The sequence below is a fragment of the Talpa occidentalis genome, unplaced genomic scaffold (assembly GCF_014898055.3).
Source record: "Talpa occidentalis isolate TD23 unplaced genomic scaffold, MPIMG_talOcc4v2.1 talOcc4.12, whole genome shotgun sequence".
NCBI classification, from domain to species: domain Eukaryota; kingdom Metazoa; phylum Chordata; class Mammalia; order Eulipotyphla; family Talpidae; genus Talpa; species Talpa occidentalis.
The window spans coordinates 65,349,270-65,364,067 of NW_023601212.1; the positions used below are offsets into that span (position 1 = coordinate 65,349,270).

The 14,798-nt window shown below is 36.0% G+C and overlaps 1 protein-coding gene across 1 annotated transcript in view; it reads left to right on the forward strand.

Annotated features, from left to right (window-relative positions):
* Positions 1 to 14,798, forward strand: part of ATF6 (activating transcription factor 6) — a gene marked incomplete at its 5' end in the record, with an annotated part of 192,188 nt that overhangs the window by 59,599 nt on the left and 117,791 nt on the right. The window contains 4 exons of the mRNA XM_037506576.2: positions 5,029 to 5,142; positions 6,154 to 6,253; positions 7,607 to 7,674; positions 11,629 to 11,743. Of these exons, the coding sequence (XP_037362473.1) occupies positions 5,029 to 5,142; positions 6,154 to 6,253; positions 7,607 to 7,674; positions 11,629 to 11,743 (397 nt within the window). The remainder of the gene's footprint in view (positions 1 to 5,028; positions 5,143 to 6,153; positions 6,254 to 7,606; positions 7,675 to 11,628; positions 11,744 to 14,798) is intronic.

Sequence of the window (14,798 nt, forward strand, 5' to 3'; positions counted from 1 at the left end):
AATCGCTTCCCTTGTTTCAGTTGAGTATTATCTTGGTAAATATCCTCATAGTCATTTTTATTAGAGTCAAATAGAGTCAGGTCCTGGACTAACAAGACAAAGGGAGATCACAGTGTGTCAGCATGGTACAATGTAATGCTGGAGCCGCATCAAGCATGTTTATTACTCTTAACTGTGTAAGGTTTCACAGGCCAAGGGCGAGAGGAGTGTCATTGTTATGATTTTTACTCTGTTACACCCATACCTTCACCAAAAGTAATGACTGTAGTCCTGCTGGCTTCCTGGAAAAAAATGTTACATTCATTTCTTTGAGGAACCTGTAGTATGCAAACTACTATTCTAAATGTGGCTGAGGACCCAAAGAACTATTTGGCAGTAACTGTAGTGCAACATACAGTGTGACAGATGCCATAATGCTGGAAAACATGTAACACTTCCTGTTTTTTTCCTGGCATGCCAGAATTGGCCATTGTTCTGAAATACTGATTTTAGTGATTATCTAATAGTCCCTGAATATTGCTGGAGTTTAACATATCTCTAATTGTATTAACTAATTTTTCCAGTTTGCCCTATGTGTTCTGTAATTTGAGTTCTTTGTTGTCAGTGTACTATTCCTTTAAAAGTTTCATTTTAAATTTTTAAAGATTTGTTTATGTGCAGATGATTGTGAAACATTAAAAAGCACCAAATATCACTTTATCTTGAATTGAAATATAGGTGGTTTATTTACATCCAGCTGTGACACCTGTATTCACTTGTTAATGAAGTTTATGTTTCATTTTTATTTTATTTTATTTTTTTTTAATTTTTTTAAACATTTATTTATTTTTATACAAGAATTGGGGTACAGGCCAGAGATGCACAGGTGGGTGAGAGGATTCACCAGAGACAGAGTGGGGAATAGAACAGGCAGACGGACTGAAGTACACTGCTGAGGGAGTAGCAGGCGAGACAGGAGAGATCTGTCCCACCATGTGGGTTTCTCCCTGGCCAGCCGGGAATCGAACTTGTGCTGCAGTGGCTGCGAATTTCTTCATAGGTTTCGTCTTAACCCCTGCACCACCTGGGAGGCCTATTTTATTTTATTTTTAAAGATTTATTTTTTTATACAAGAACTGGGGTACAGACCCTGGAGGTATGGGAGGGTGGGAGGATTCACCAGAGGCAAGAGCTGGGAGCAGAACAGGTAGATGGACCAAAGACATTGCCGAGGGGAGCAGTGGGTGAGGCAGGAGAGGTCTTCCGCGCCATGTGGGTTTCTCCCTGGCCGGCCGGGAATAGAACCCACGCTGCAGAGGCTGCGGACAGCCTCATAGCACTGCGCTCAACCCTCTGCGCCATCGGGGAGCCTCCTATGCCTCATTTTTAAAGAGCTAATGTGAACTAGTTCAAATAAAAAGGAGTAGATTTTAATCCCATAGTTTATAATATGTATTTGCTTTTTGTTTAATAAGTGCATATATTTTTTTCACTCCCAGAATTATGTGGTAAATAAATAAGATGACCATATAATTTGTCAATCAAACTGGGACTTCTAAGACTGAAAGGTAGTATTAGCAATAATTATAGCAGGGTGTCTGGCATAAATCTTGGATAAACAGGAAGGAATGGTTAGCCTGTGCATACAGCATTAACTAGAAGCTGTCTTATCCCAGGAATTCTCATCAATTCTAATTCCTTACCATCATTCTGTCCTTTGGTGATTTATCTGCTGCAAATTTTTCTATTGGTAGGGAACAGTTGCAGATAATCTAGAACACTGACCATCTCGGATTAGCATGGATCTAATTATCTCCAGATTGCATTTTGGAGTAGATTTTCACTTTTCTTTCTCCTTCAGCTCCACCCAGTCCATTCCTGGTATTTCTCCTATCATATTTTTCTTTTCTTTCCCAAAGAATATGTTTGGATGATAGAACTAAACTGGTTAGCACATATGTGCGGAAACCTTTACTAGAGTCTATTTTGTGGAAATAAATTATAAATCAAATACATTTTCAAAGCAGCTTTGGACTTTTCTGATGGATTGTGCCATTTATATTTTATAAGTATGAAGATCTGATTTTCAAAATAGTGCATATGAGGCAAGTTCTTTTTCTTGCTTTTTTTTTTTTTCCTAGCATGGCAAACAATTTACTAAGTACAAAGCAGTTTTCTCTTCTCTTTCACATTTAGCTGTAGGCTGCTCTCCCTCTGTGTGTGCAATCATTGCTGGAGTCTCACTGTATCTGCGTTATTCCAGATAATTTGACCTAACAGGCAGAAGAGGGGACATGGGAAATGATCCTGGTGAGAGTTGCAGGGATGAATGATCTCTATATCCTCAACTGTTGCTTCTTTCCCTGGGCGGGGAGCATACCTAGAAGTCTATCCTTCACCTTGAAGTTAGCATTCCACTCTGCCCAAATTACTTTTATTAAGGGAGCCAAAGCCAACATTTCAGTGTTGCCAAGGTCAGTGGGTACTTCTGTCTTCATCTTGCTAGATCTTTCCTCAACATCTGGCTGTATGAATCACTTCTTCCTTGAAATATTTTCCTTTTGTATTGCTACATTTTTCAGTTATTCTCCTTTTTTGCAGGCTGCTGGTTCAGTTTTCTTTGCAGGCTCCTCTATCCACATCTCAGAATTTGGAATTATGAACTGTTTTGTTTTTTTTCTGCCTAGATGACTCATCCATAATTAGTTTACAATCCATAGCTGTATGTCCTGACTACTCTCAAGATTGTGCAGACCTCTCTTAGTTTCCAGATTCATATAGCTAGAAGATTCCTTAATGTCTGTATTTTAACATTTCAAATTTAATACATGCACAGTTGAAGTCTAGGTCCCTCTGTATGTTCTATTTCTAGTCACTTCTCTACCACAGTCTTAGTTCAGAAACCCGATTCCTCCTTTTCAACAAGTGCTGTGGTGTTCTTTCCAAAAATTAATTTGATTTGATCGTCTATCCTCCATCTTTCCCTCCATCACCTTATCTTCAGCTCTTTCCTGGATTACTCTAGCTCTAGTGACTGGTCTCTCAGCTCCCCCCTTTGCCTCCATCAAATCCATTTTTTTTAAAGATTTATTTTTATTTATTTATGCATACAAGAGTTGGGGTGTAGGCCAGAGGTGCAGGGGGGAGGGTGGTGTGAGAGGATTCACCGGAGACAGAGTGGGAAGTAGAACAGGCAGATTGACTGAAATACACTGCTGAGGGCGCAGCCAGTGAGACAGGAGAGGCTGCTGCGCCATGTGGGTTAGCTCCCTAGCTGGGGATCGAACTCGTGCTGCAGTGGCTACCCATAGCTTCACAGTGCTGAGACTTTACCCCATGTACTACCAGGGAGGACCCAAATTCATTTTTGGTACTACGGTAAAGTGGGGAAGAATTAGAAATATAATCAGTTCTTCATTTGACACTCTTTTGTGGCTTCTCATTACATTGGTAACTCCTTATTATAATCTCGTCTCTATTTTTCCAGTCTCATCTTGGGCCTCCCTCACTTGCTCACAACTTTTCCTTTGGTGGTGATCTTCAAGTTCCTGTAACCCACCCTTTCCCCATCTGCCTCTACCTAGAACATTTAACCCCAGTTTCTGCAGGAGTGGCTTTTCGTCATCCTTACTTTAAATCCCATCTTCTCAGGCCATTTTATTTAAAGTACATGCTGCCATTGGTCTTTTTTTTGCCCATTTACTTGTTTATTTCATATTTTTTATCAGAGCTTGCATTTATTTTATATGTTTGTTTTCTTGTATTTGGTCCATCTTCCCCATCAAGGTCTTTGAGGATAGAGATTTTCTCTTGTTGGTTAGCCCATTGGATTCCCAGCACCTAGCACAGTTCCTAGCAAACACTTGATATTCAGGAAATATGTGCTGAGTGAATTAGTGAAAAGTGTGATTCTAGTCATGTCCAATTTTATGTATTTTTTTCTTTTTGGGTTTTTAGCTTATTTACTTTTCTAAATCCAGTGCATTTTATAAAAAATTAAAAAGCAGTCTAAGATTTCTTAGTAAGAAAGTTTAAAATAAATAGGTTGATAAGGGACCAGGAAAAAGACTAATTATAATAAAGTAAAAATCAAAATCAACAAGCAACTATAAACCAGAGATACACTATGGGAGGGATGGGGAGGGGTTAGGATCAAAACGGAGGGGGGTGGGAATTGTATGGGGACTATAGCCAAGATGAAGGTGCATACATTGTGCAAAAATGAAAAATGATGTAAAAAATATATAAAATAAAATTAAAAAAATGAACAATGATATAAGAAAGTAAATTTAATTATAAAAAAAGGACTGAAACTTCAAAAAAAAAATAAACAGTTTGAAGAGAGTAAATAACGATACCGTCTCCGCTCCAATTTCTAATTTTCTGATGTAGGGTTTGCTCCCTGCATCACATAAATTCACATCGTATAGATTATTGATGTGATAACTAGAAAAGTATGTATCTTTAAGCTAATGGACGTTGATGTCACTGTGTTGTTTTATTATTGATTCAGATTCCTCCATGTTTCCTAGGAATCTACCCAAAGGACACAAAAACACTAATTCAAAAGGAAACATGCACTCTTATGTTTATTGCACACACACTTTTAAGGAGACAATTCAATTTTGTTATTGCAGAATTGTGAATGACCACACAACCTGGGTCCTGGTCACATTGTACTGTCCTGCGTATCAGTGGGTCTCTCCTCCTGCTCCTACTGTTATTGTGTCACCTCCTCTGTTCCAATAGCTCTATGTATGTATGCCTGTGCTCATTGAAGATGTGAACTGTTATCATTATATCTCCAGTCTCTAGTACCCAATAATTATTAAGTGAATGGTGGCTGGATAAATATGCATTACCATGATGATCTGTAGAACATTGAAAAGTGACATTTGTGGTAAATAGTCATTAATTCCCTCCTTTCATATTTGTCTCTACCTTATGGCCTACTTACTATATTTTTATTTCCATGAACAGTTGTGATTTTCTTATGGCAAACTTAGGAATTTAAGATACCAGGAGACACATTGTGCATCTATGTTTCAGATATGATCATTCTGTTTCAAATGACAAAGCCCTGATGGTGCTAACTGAAGAACCACTGCTCTATATTCCTCCACCTCCTTGTCAGCCCCTCATCAACACCACAGAATCTCTCAGGTGAGTGTTGTAGATTGTTGCAGGAATATCTGACTGGGTTTCTGTTTAGCTTTGGAACCTACAAAAGTGTTATCAGATTGTTTGGATTAACTTAATGTTCAGATTAACCAAGTAGCTGAAAGAATCTCTGAATTATTTTTTGGGTGACTGTAGGGCTAGCAATTGTTACTCAATTTATCATCAACTTGATAGAGATGGTGATGGGTCTATTTCATGTGTCTTATTTAAATACTACAGATTGACAATATAAAAATTAAAAGAAAGTGTGAGACTTATAGGTGGTAACATTCATAACGGAAGGTACCTTTTTTCTTCATTTAGGAAGATAGTAATTTGAAGATGTGAGATTTTGGAGATACTTGCCCATTGTTGCACCTCTCCCTTTTCATTTTTTCCTAGAATTTTTTTCTGTGATTTTAATTCCTGTTCTTGAATCTCAAAAACTGCTCTTTCTTCTGATAAGTAGAAGTCAATTATTGTTAAGAAAGCATAGTGTATTTATAACTTCTCTAAAAAGTAAGCAAAATAAAGGGAAGTTATATTTGAATTGGGCTTTTATTTCCTCTGTTGTAAAATTCAGATTATTGTGCATTGAAATTTCTTTTTTCCTACCCTCAAGCAGTTGAATTTATTATTCATTTCTTTCTCCCCAAAGTGTATGATTTTCAAAGGCTTAGTACATCCATTTGCTGTTGGGGATCTGTAACTAAAGTGCTCTCTGATATCTCTAGTATTTGTGTGTACAGAACCCAAGAGTATAAACAGGAAGTACTTTTTTTGTGGAAAAACATTTTCATCCAATATTTATGGCAGATACTTAGCTATGGTTTTCTTTGAATATTGAGTTAATGTTTGATGTATACCTATTAAAACCAACTTTAAATGTCTTCACTTTTTCAAATCAAAAGAGTAATATTGAATCATCAGGCACTTGAAATACTCCTTGGGACCTATAGAATTTGGGGCATTTATTTGCATGAAATATGTTCAATTAATTAATCTCTTTTATAGGTTAAACCATGAACTTCGAGGGTGGGTTCATAGACACGAAGTTGAAAGGACCAAGTCAAGAAGAATGACAAATAATCAACAGAAAACCCGTATTCTCCAGGTTTGTTTTACTTGTCTTCAAACTGTGGTTAGCATATTTGTTTGAAGATTTTCTCCAACTAGATTGTTGTCTTTCTGGAAGATTTGGAAGCGTGAGCTTTTAGCCACTTCCCACTGCCTCCTGCTGCTTCTGATGCAGCTGTCACTGCCACTGAGTCCTTCTCCCAGATTTTATAGCTCTGGTTTAGGTTTATAGCCCTAGTTTAGGTTGCACAACACTAGTTTAAGTTTTATGGCACTAGAATTTCCTGATAAGACATGGTCCTGTTGCTTTTTCCTCAAATTTCCTTTCAAGTCAGGGATTCCTATGCATAGATGTCTGAATCAAATACTTTGGGCACAAATAGTATAACAAATGATGCTATTAATGTCTTTTTGTTGGAGTGGTGATGACAAAAGTCTTATTAAAGTAGATTCAGGAAATGATAACTGAGGAAGTAGAAAGAATTATTTCAGGATGGTTTCCATTAATGGGAATAGGGAAATGGATAGCTTTAAGAGGAAGAGTTTTTATTTTTTTAATATTTTCTCCTCCAGGTGGCTTTCTTACCACCTGATCCTCCAAGAGACTTCTTTTTTTAATTTTTACATTGAAGAATTGGGGTGTAGGCTGGAGGTATGGGGAAAGGGGTATGAGGACTCACCAGAGACAGAGCGCGGAGGACAATAGGTGGATTTACTGAAATACACTGCTAAGAGGAACAGCGGATGAGACAGAAGAGGTCTGCTGTGCCATATGTGGGTTAGCTCCCTGGCTGGGCATCAGACTCAGGCTGTTGTGGTGATAGCACTTAGAGTTTACCCCTAGGCTACGAGAGAGGCCCCCCAAGAGGAAGAGTTTTTATTTTTAGATAGGATATATTTGAGTAGGTTTACATCTTTATGTGCTAATGGAAATACCTTAGCTATTTGATTATTTAGTATAATGATTACACTTTAGCTATTTGAAGCTACAGAGGTAGTTTTGAAAGTATTCTAAAGGGATATTGAGAAACAGGGACTGTTAACTATCATGGATAAATATCTGGGTAAAAATAAATGACCTCTTTTTCCCCTTAAATGGCATGTTATTTCTTTAGATTGTGATACATATCTAGGTTGCCTATTTAGAGGAAAGGTTCAGACTGGAAGTTTAATTTGGGATGATATATCTTTGGGAGAAAATAAAAAAGGCAGGCAGGGAGGAACTATGCCCACAAGCAAAATCCAACATTGAAGAATGACTATTTGAAAAAAAACTGTATATATATTTTAATGAGAATTTAGTAAATGTAAATGTGGAATGAGTTAATATAGGAAGATCTTTTTATAATTTCATTGGATGCCATTAAACCATCTTTTTTTTTTCTTCCAGGGTGCTCTGGAACAGGGCTCAAATTCTCAGCTCATGGCTGTCCAATACACAGAGACCACTAGTATCAGGTGAGAAAGTGTGGAAGCTCTTGGCCAGGGAATTGAAGTACCTAGTAACTTAAAGTTGAAATGCACACTTTCTTAACCTTGCCCTAACCTTGTTCTCATCTGTAACTTTAATGTTAGTCCACACAACATCCACTGCTTCAGATCAGAGTAAAGCCAGGTAATTACAAAAGGTTTCCCAAAGCCCTTAAATAATAGGCTTAGAATGCTGTCCACTTGTAGTTTTGCTGTAAATCTTAAGTATTTACAGCTCTCCTGTCCTTGGCTCACATCTATTTTATGAATATAGTGGAAGGAAATATTATTTTGTGAGTCTTCTTTGTGCTGGGTGTCGTGCTGAGTGCTCTACATATATTTTATCTTTAAGTCCATATAATAACTAGAAGTATAAATACCAGGACCCCTTTATATATATATATATATATATATATATATATATATATATATATATAAAAACTGGGCAGATAACATATTTTTTCTAAGTTTCAGAGTCATGAACAATAAGTGGCAGAATCAGATTTAGATCCTAGCTATTTGAGTTAAAGTTCATTTGTCACTACATAGTGCTATTTTAAGAATTTGAAAAGTTTCCTAAAGGACTGCTGTACTAGGTGTGTGAGTGTGTTGACCAAGATGCAGCTAACACAAAGGAACACTAATGTGGGAGGCAGTGTGTTGTCAGTGTTAAGATGCTGGCTTTAGACCTGGGCAGAACTCACATCATAACTCTGCCGTTTGCTTTGTGGATTTAGTCAGGTTGATTTAAAATTTCCTCATCTACAAAATTCTGGCTACATAGAATGATGTCATTATTAAATTAAGTATTTAAAGGATTTTGTCTGATTTTTAGCATTTTCATAGAACGGTACTGATAGGATGTGACAGCAGTATCACTGATAAAGGATAAGAGTGTCATGTTCTTCCTGTAGTTTTATCACAGATTTACAGTTCACAATTTATATAATGTTAATTGAGCATTTACTGAGAACCAACTATGTGCCAGACTGTTTCAGGCACTGAGAATATATGTAAAATATAAGTTGAAAGTTATTTTATTTCATTATCCTATGAACTGAGTATTCTTACTAAGTAGCAGTGAGCAGCATGTCAGCAACCATGAATGCTTAAAATCCTGAGATACTGTATTGCACTGTAGATAGAGTTCTTTTATATACACACACAGTGATTGATATATAGGATATATATTTTTTATATATATGATATGTATCATATATATGTAACTAGAAATTCTCAGTAACTAGACAATTTCATTCATTTACTTGATGTATCTTTTAAAATTTGTCCATTTTGATGCATCACTATAATGGCATGTCATTTCTGCATTAGTTAAAAATGTTTTTAATCTCTGTACCCTCCTTTTATGTTTGCCATGAACAGAAAACTGCTGAAAAAAGTCTTTAAAAAGGTTTTTATGAATGAATTATAGTTGATTGGTGTCATTAGTCACATATTCTTTATTGGTGAATCTGCCTACTTGCTGACATTTATTTGTAACTCCAGAATCAATACTCATGGCATTTTCACAGTCATTGGCAAGTAGGGCTCTATCTTCAGGTTTCAACTCTTGTACTGTAAACAAGTATCCTTTTGAGATCTATTTAGTGTCATATTTTCCACATTTTTGTGCTTTCAGTTGATGAATTCATTGTTTAATGTGCCCCCCAAGTGCAGAATTAAAGTGCTGCTGTGTCTGTAAGTGCTGATAGACTATGTTGTGGCATGGGAAGAAGACACACAGCTTATAGGAAGAGAAAGACAAATACCAGATGGTGTGTGTGGAATATAGAGAAACAAAAGAAAGGGTCAGATAAAACCATACTAATAACCCTAGAAATCTGACTGTAGAATTGAAACTGCCAGAGGGGTAGTGGGAGGGGGAGAGCTAAGTGGGCAGGAGGCACAGTGGACTGTGGGGGAGGACTGTGGGAGTCTTGGTGTAGAGGGTATGATTGATGATATACATCTGAAGGGTGTCAATTTATACCTCTAAATCATATACATTGTTGTAGACCAATGTTGCTTCAATTAAAAGAAGGTATCTTCAACAAAATAAAAACAATTATAAATCTGAGACAACCTGCAGGGGAGAAGGAGGAAGAGGGATCAGAGGGAGGGAGGTGCACAGGGGACTGAGGTGATGGTGCACGGGTGCATTGGGGAAGGAAATTCTATGGGGCTACACCTGAGGGCGGGGGGACACAAACATTGTTTAAAATGAACAATAATGTAAAAAAATCTATAAAAAAAAAACAAACAAAAAAAGGAACATGTCTTTAAACAGAAACACGTAACACAAGTTTCTGTATTGGTGTGTTGACAAAAAAACTATACTTAACGCTTGCTAAATGGTTTGGTATTCATGGAATATTACTCAGCATTCAAAAAAGATAAACACATGCAATTTGCAGCAACATGGATGGCACTGGAATGGATCATGCTCAGTGAAATAAGCCAAAAAGAAAAAGAAAAATACCGGATGGTCTCACTCATAGCAGGAATCTAGAAAACTTAAATAAGGGACCAGAAAATGAATAACTATAAGAAAGTGAAAATCAAAATCAACAAAAAACTATGAACCAGAGACACTTTTTGGGGGGTGGGGGGCGGGAGGGGAGGGATTGGGGTCAGAATGGGGGGGTTGCAATTGTATGGGGAATATAAAAATAAAATTTATTATTAAAAAAAATAAAAAAAAATAAATGGTTTGGTATTAACTAATTCAGCGTTTGTGCTCACTTTCTAGACAAGAATTACCATGAATAATAAGAATTCAGAATGTTCAGTCCAAAATGTCCTTGTGAGCAAATGGAATTATTTCAAATGAATTTTTTTTATTAATTACATTTTTTTCATACATCGTTGTAGTACCCATAGTTTTCCTACCACCATATCACCCTTGAGCCATCACCATATTCCCTTGTGTTTTTCCCTCCCCTGTTTTGATCCCCACTTTCCAACCCCTCCTTTTTTTTCTGTGTCTCAGATCTATGGTCAGCTTATTAGTTTGACTTTTTCTTGACCTTTTGTCAGATGAATTTCTTCTGATTCATAATTTTCTTTTTGATCCGTTTTTTTCCTCCCTTTTCATTAAAAACCCAAAAGGAAGAAAACAGGAAAGTTTTATTTTTGGAGAAAAATGAAGGATTATTTTTTTATGTTGCTCTTAAGTTGTGGGTATTGACTTAAGTGTTAAACAGTCAACGACACTGAAAATATTATTACAAACTATATTGTATAATTTGATGATATCTTTTGGAAGACGTTTGAAGCACAGGGTCTAACCATTTTATTAAGACTGTGACATGGTACTTTGACTCTCTGTGGTTAGCAATTGTTGAGTGACTTCCATGAGAAGGGACCCAGGCTTGGTACTTTACAAATATAATATCTCTACTTCAGTAACACTATGTGATTATTCTTATTTTATTGAGGTTGCTCAGAGATTGATTCCCCTAAGATTACCCCCCTGAGGAATGAAGAATTCAAAACCAGATGTTTGCTTCCAAATCCTAAACTCTCTACTTTTCACACAGCCTCATAGCCAAGCATTGCCTTCATAGATTTGACAAGGTGATGAAGAATAACTTTCTTTATACCTAAATTTTTTTACTAAAATATTTAAAATCATTCAAACCAGTGTAAAATCTATTATCTGAGACTTCTGTTACTTTTATTTGCTTTTCAGTATACTTGACTGGTACATTTTAGATTCTTGATTCAGAAATGAATGTTTTAGTTTTAGTATATTGGGCCTTACAATTATCCTGACCTTGGGCCTTTCGAAATGTTATTATAAAGACTACTGCCAAAATGTCACTAATATTTTGCTTGACAGAGATTCCTACAACTCAGATATGGCCTTAGAATGGAAAGTTTTTTTTTGAGAGGATATGAAATTTTTAAATTTAAGAACACTGGGTTTTTGTTTTCCTTCAGCAGAAACTCAGGGAGTGAGCTACAAGTATATTACGCTTCACCCAGAAGTTATCAAGACTTCTTTGAAGCCATCCGCAGAAGGGGAGACACATTTTATGTTGTATCATTTCGAAGGGTAAGTTCATTTTGAAAGATAAAAGGAAGTATTTTTGAGTTCCTGTTATGTACAGAGAATGCTGTAGATGGTGATATGATGTGAAATAGGAAGCAACATAAAATAAATTATGTAAGTGGAACAAAGTGCAGTAAGACATGCTTGACTTTGAGTTGTTCAGCATTATGAAGGTGGACATGGAGTTGATGGTAGGCAATGAGTTCATATTTATTTAGGAAATATAGATAACTTGCTGATTTTTCTTGTTGTTTTTTTATAACTATACACTTTGTTATAACTGTACAAAGACAGAGGAGAAGTAGAAACAAAGATTTATTTTTAGATTTTGTCATGTATTTATGTTTGGTTATTGAGATATAGAATTCCTAGATGTTGGTTTAAGATGAATCATGGGTTGCTTGGATAATGGACTGCTTGGATCTATGTACTTGAGACTCTCTATTCCTCTTTTCTCTCTCCATCAAATATTTATTCGTATTGGTAAAGAATATGTCAGCTTATGCAAAAGTAAATTTTATGCAAGTACCTGTGAATATTTCAAGTGTTATATTGAGTGGGGCAATATAACACACAACTCTTTGCATTCTGTTAACCTTTTCATAAAATGAAAGCATATTCTTCATAGTGTTGCCATATGAATTTCTCTGTTGGAGGTGCTGAATGTTAAACCAGGAACATATGAATGAGCTCTAATTCCTTGGAATTTTTCATCCAGGTTTTCCTTTTCTTTTTTTTTTTAAAGAGTGGAGAGAGGGAGTGTGGTTAGAAACCAGCATCTACTAACAATAGAGTAAGCAGCTTATTCTGTGATTATTGTCACCAGTCAATATCACTGAAATTCTGAGTTCACTCATTTCTTTCCTGAAGGTCTGAATAAGTAATAGCTCAGAATTTTAGGGCCAGAGAACTCTGACATTTGAAGATTAGGGAAATTAAAATTTATTATCTTTTTAGTTATTAATCAAATATGCTAGGAGATTTGGAATACATTAGCAATGGTAGCTCATGATTTCTGCCTTTTCATAAAATTCCCTGTGCTTAGCTATTCTCTGACATAACTGTGATATACTGCACCAGCCTTAAAGCTCATTTTCAGCAGCAAGCAGGCAGTTGAGAACAGGGAGCCTCCAGTTGTATTGACTGATGAGGGCTACGTATTTGATAGAGTTGATAAAATATTGTTAAGATGGGGAGAGTGTGTAGGGGAGGGAGGAGAAGTACACTTTTTTGAAAATGACATCCTGCTCTGTGAAGAACTTGATGTTAAAAATGTGTTGAAGTATGTGTTATGGAAATCACTATAGAATGTTCTTTTTTAAAGATTTTTATTTATTTATGCATACAAGAACTTAAGTGTAAGCCAGAGGTGCTGGAGTTGAGAGGACTCACCAGAGACAGAGGGGGGAGCAGAACAGGCAGAGCTACTGAAATACACTGCTGAGGGTAGCAGTAGGCCAGACAGGAGAGGTCTGCTGTGCCATGTGAGTTAGCTCCCTGGCTGGGGATCGAACTCATGCAGAAGGGGCTGGCTGGTGATAGTTTGATAGTGCTGAGACTCCCCATCAGGGAGACCCTAGAAGAATATTTTTAACACTAAAATAGCCAAATACTTTTGCTCAGGTTCAGGGTAATTTCTCTATTATTTGGTTAAAACAGAATAGATTATATTGGAGGTAGCAATGTTAAGCCATGAATTAAAGTCATAGTAATATTTTTCTAGGGAAGAGAACAAGTATTTATTATAAAGAAAATAATTCTACCTTTAAAGATACTGTATTTTGCAAAGGAAGATGACTGGTGTTCTATTTTAAATATATGCTTTATATTTCTTGCATTTGTAAAAGCTGTTTCTCATTAGTTTGCTGTGAAAAGTGCTGCTGGGAAATTATTGATTCCCTCCCTCCCTCCTCACCCTTTGATATTCTAGAAGAAATAATCTTTCTCATGTTCATGAAAACTGCTAGGATTATCTCTCACATCCTGTTTGGATTTTTCATTTCCTAATTACTGATTTACCACATCTTGGTGTTTGATATCAAGGAAAAGTGAGAATAAACCTGAACTTAATTAGATAGCAGTAGTTAGAGACAACATCCTTTTTCATTTTTTCTTTCTTGTTTTGATAGTAGGGATAAGGAAGTTAATTTTATTATCCTGACTACAAACTATGTCATGGGATAAGAATTTGGCTCTTAAATCTTGGATGCTATCTTTGTTCTTGCTGAAATGAAAATGAAAGAAATAATGACCTTGTACTTGGTTCTCTCTTCATTTTTCAATGTAAAATGTCTCCTACTAGTTTCATTAAAAGGGCAAGTGGTGTTATTTTTTAAATTTTTTTCTCCCACTTAGATTTTTAATTTCTTTGACAAATTATTATAATTGATACTATATGACTACCTTGGAAATTAAGAAAGATAAAGACAGGTAACAAGGTTTTACTTAGTATAAACCAGACATCACTGAGCCAATAAGCAAACCATATTGTCTTATTTTATAATTGGTCATGTATTCAAAGAATATTTTAATATCTAAAAATACAGAAGTAGCCATTCACTATTTAATATACCATTATTTAGTAAGCCAACTCTTCACCAAATTTATACCCTCATACTCCACAGTCCTGTGCCCTTTAATCTCATTACATTTGAGCTGGTAGAATGATTTTCTCCAAGCCCACTCATTCTTGGGAAACTGAGTTCCTTATGGACCAGCAAAAAAGAATGCTTATGATAGGCGCTCAAACTTGCTCCTGTTTGAGTTTCCTTTAAATTTTTGCCTTCAATTCCCTAACTTACAGTATTCTTTTTGTTTAGTTCCAGGGATTTATAACTTGTTTTCCTATAAGTACATTGTCTTTTTTTCTCCTCTTTTTGAGTTTAGTATGATTGGAAACTGGAGCTATAGAAATTAAATGTTTTCTCAAACTTCCAAGTCATTTGGAGTATGGCAGAACTGGTACATGAATAAGAAAAAAAAAAAACCAATAAGTTTAATGTTTATTTTTCCTTAATGCTTCATATGATAGTCTGTTTAGGGAGGAGGGGATAGATTG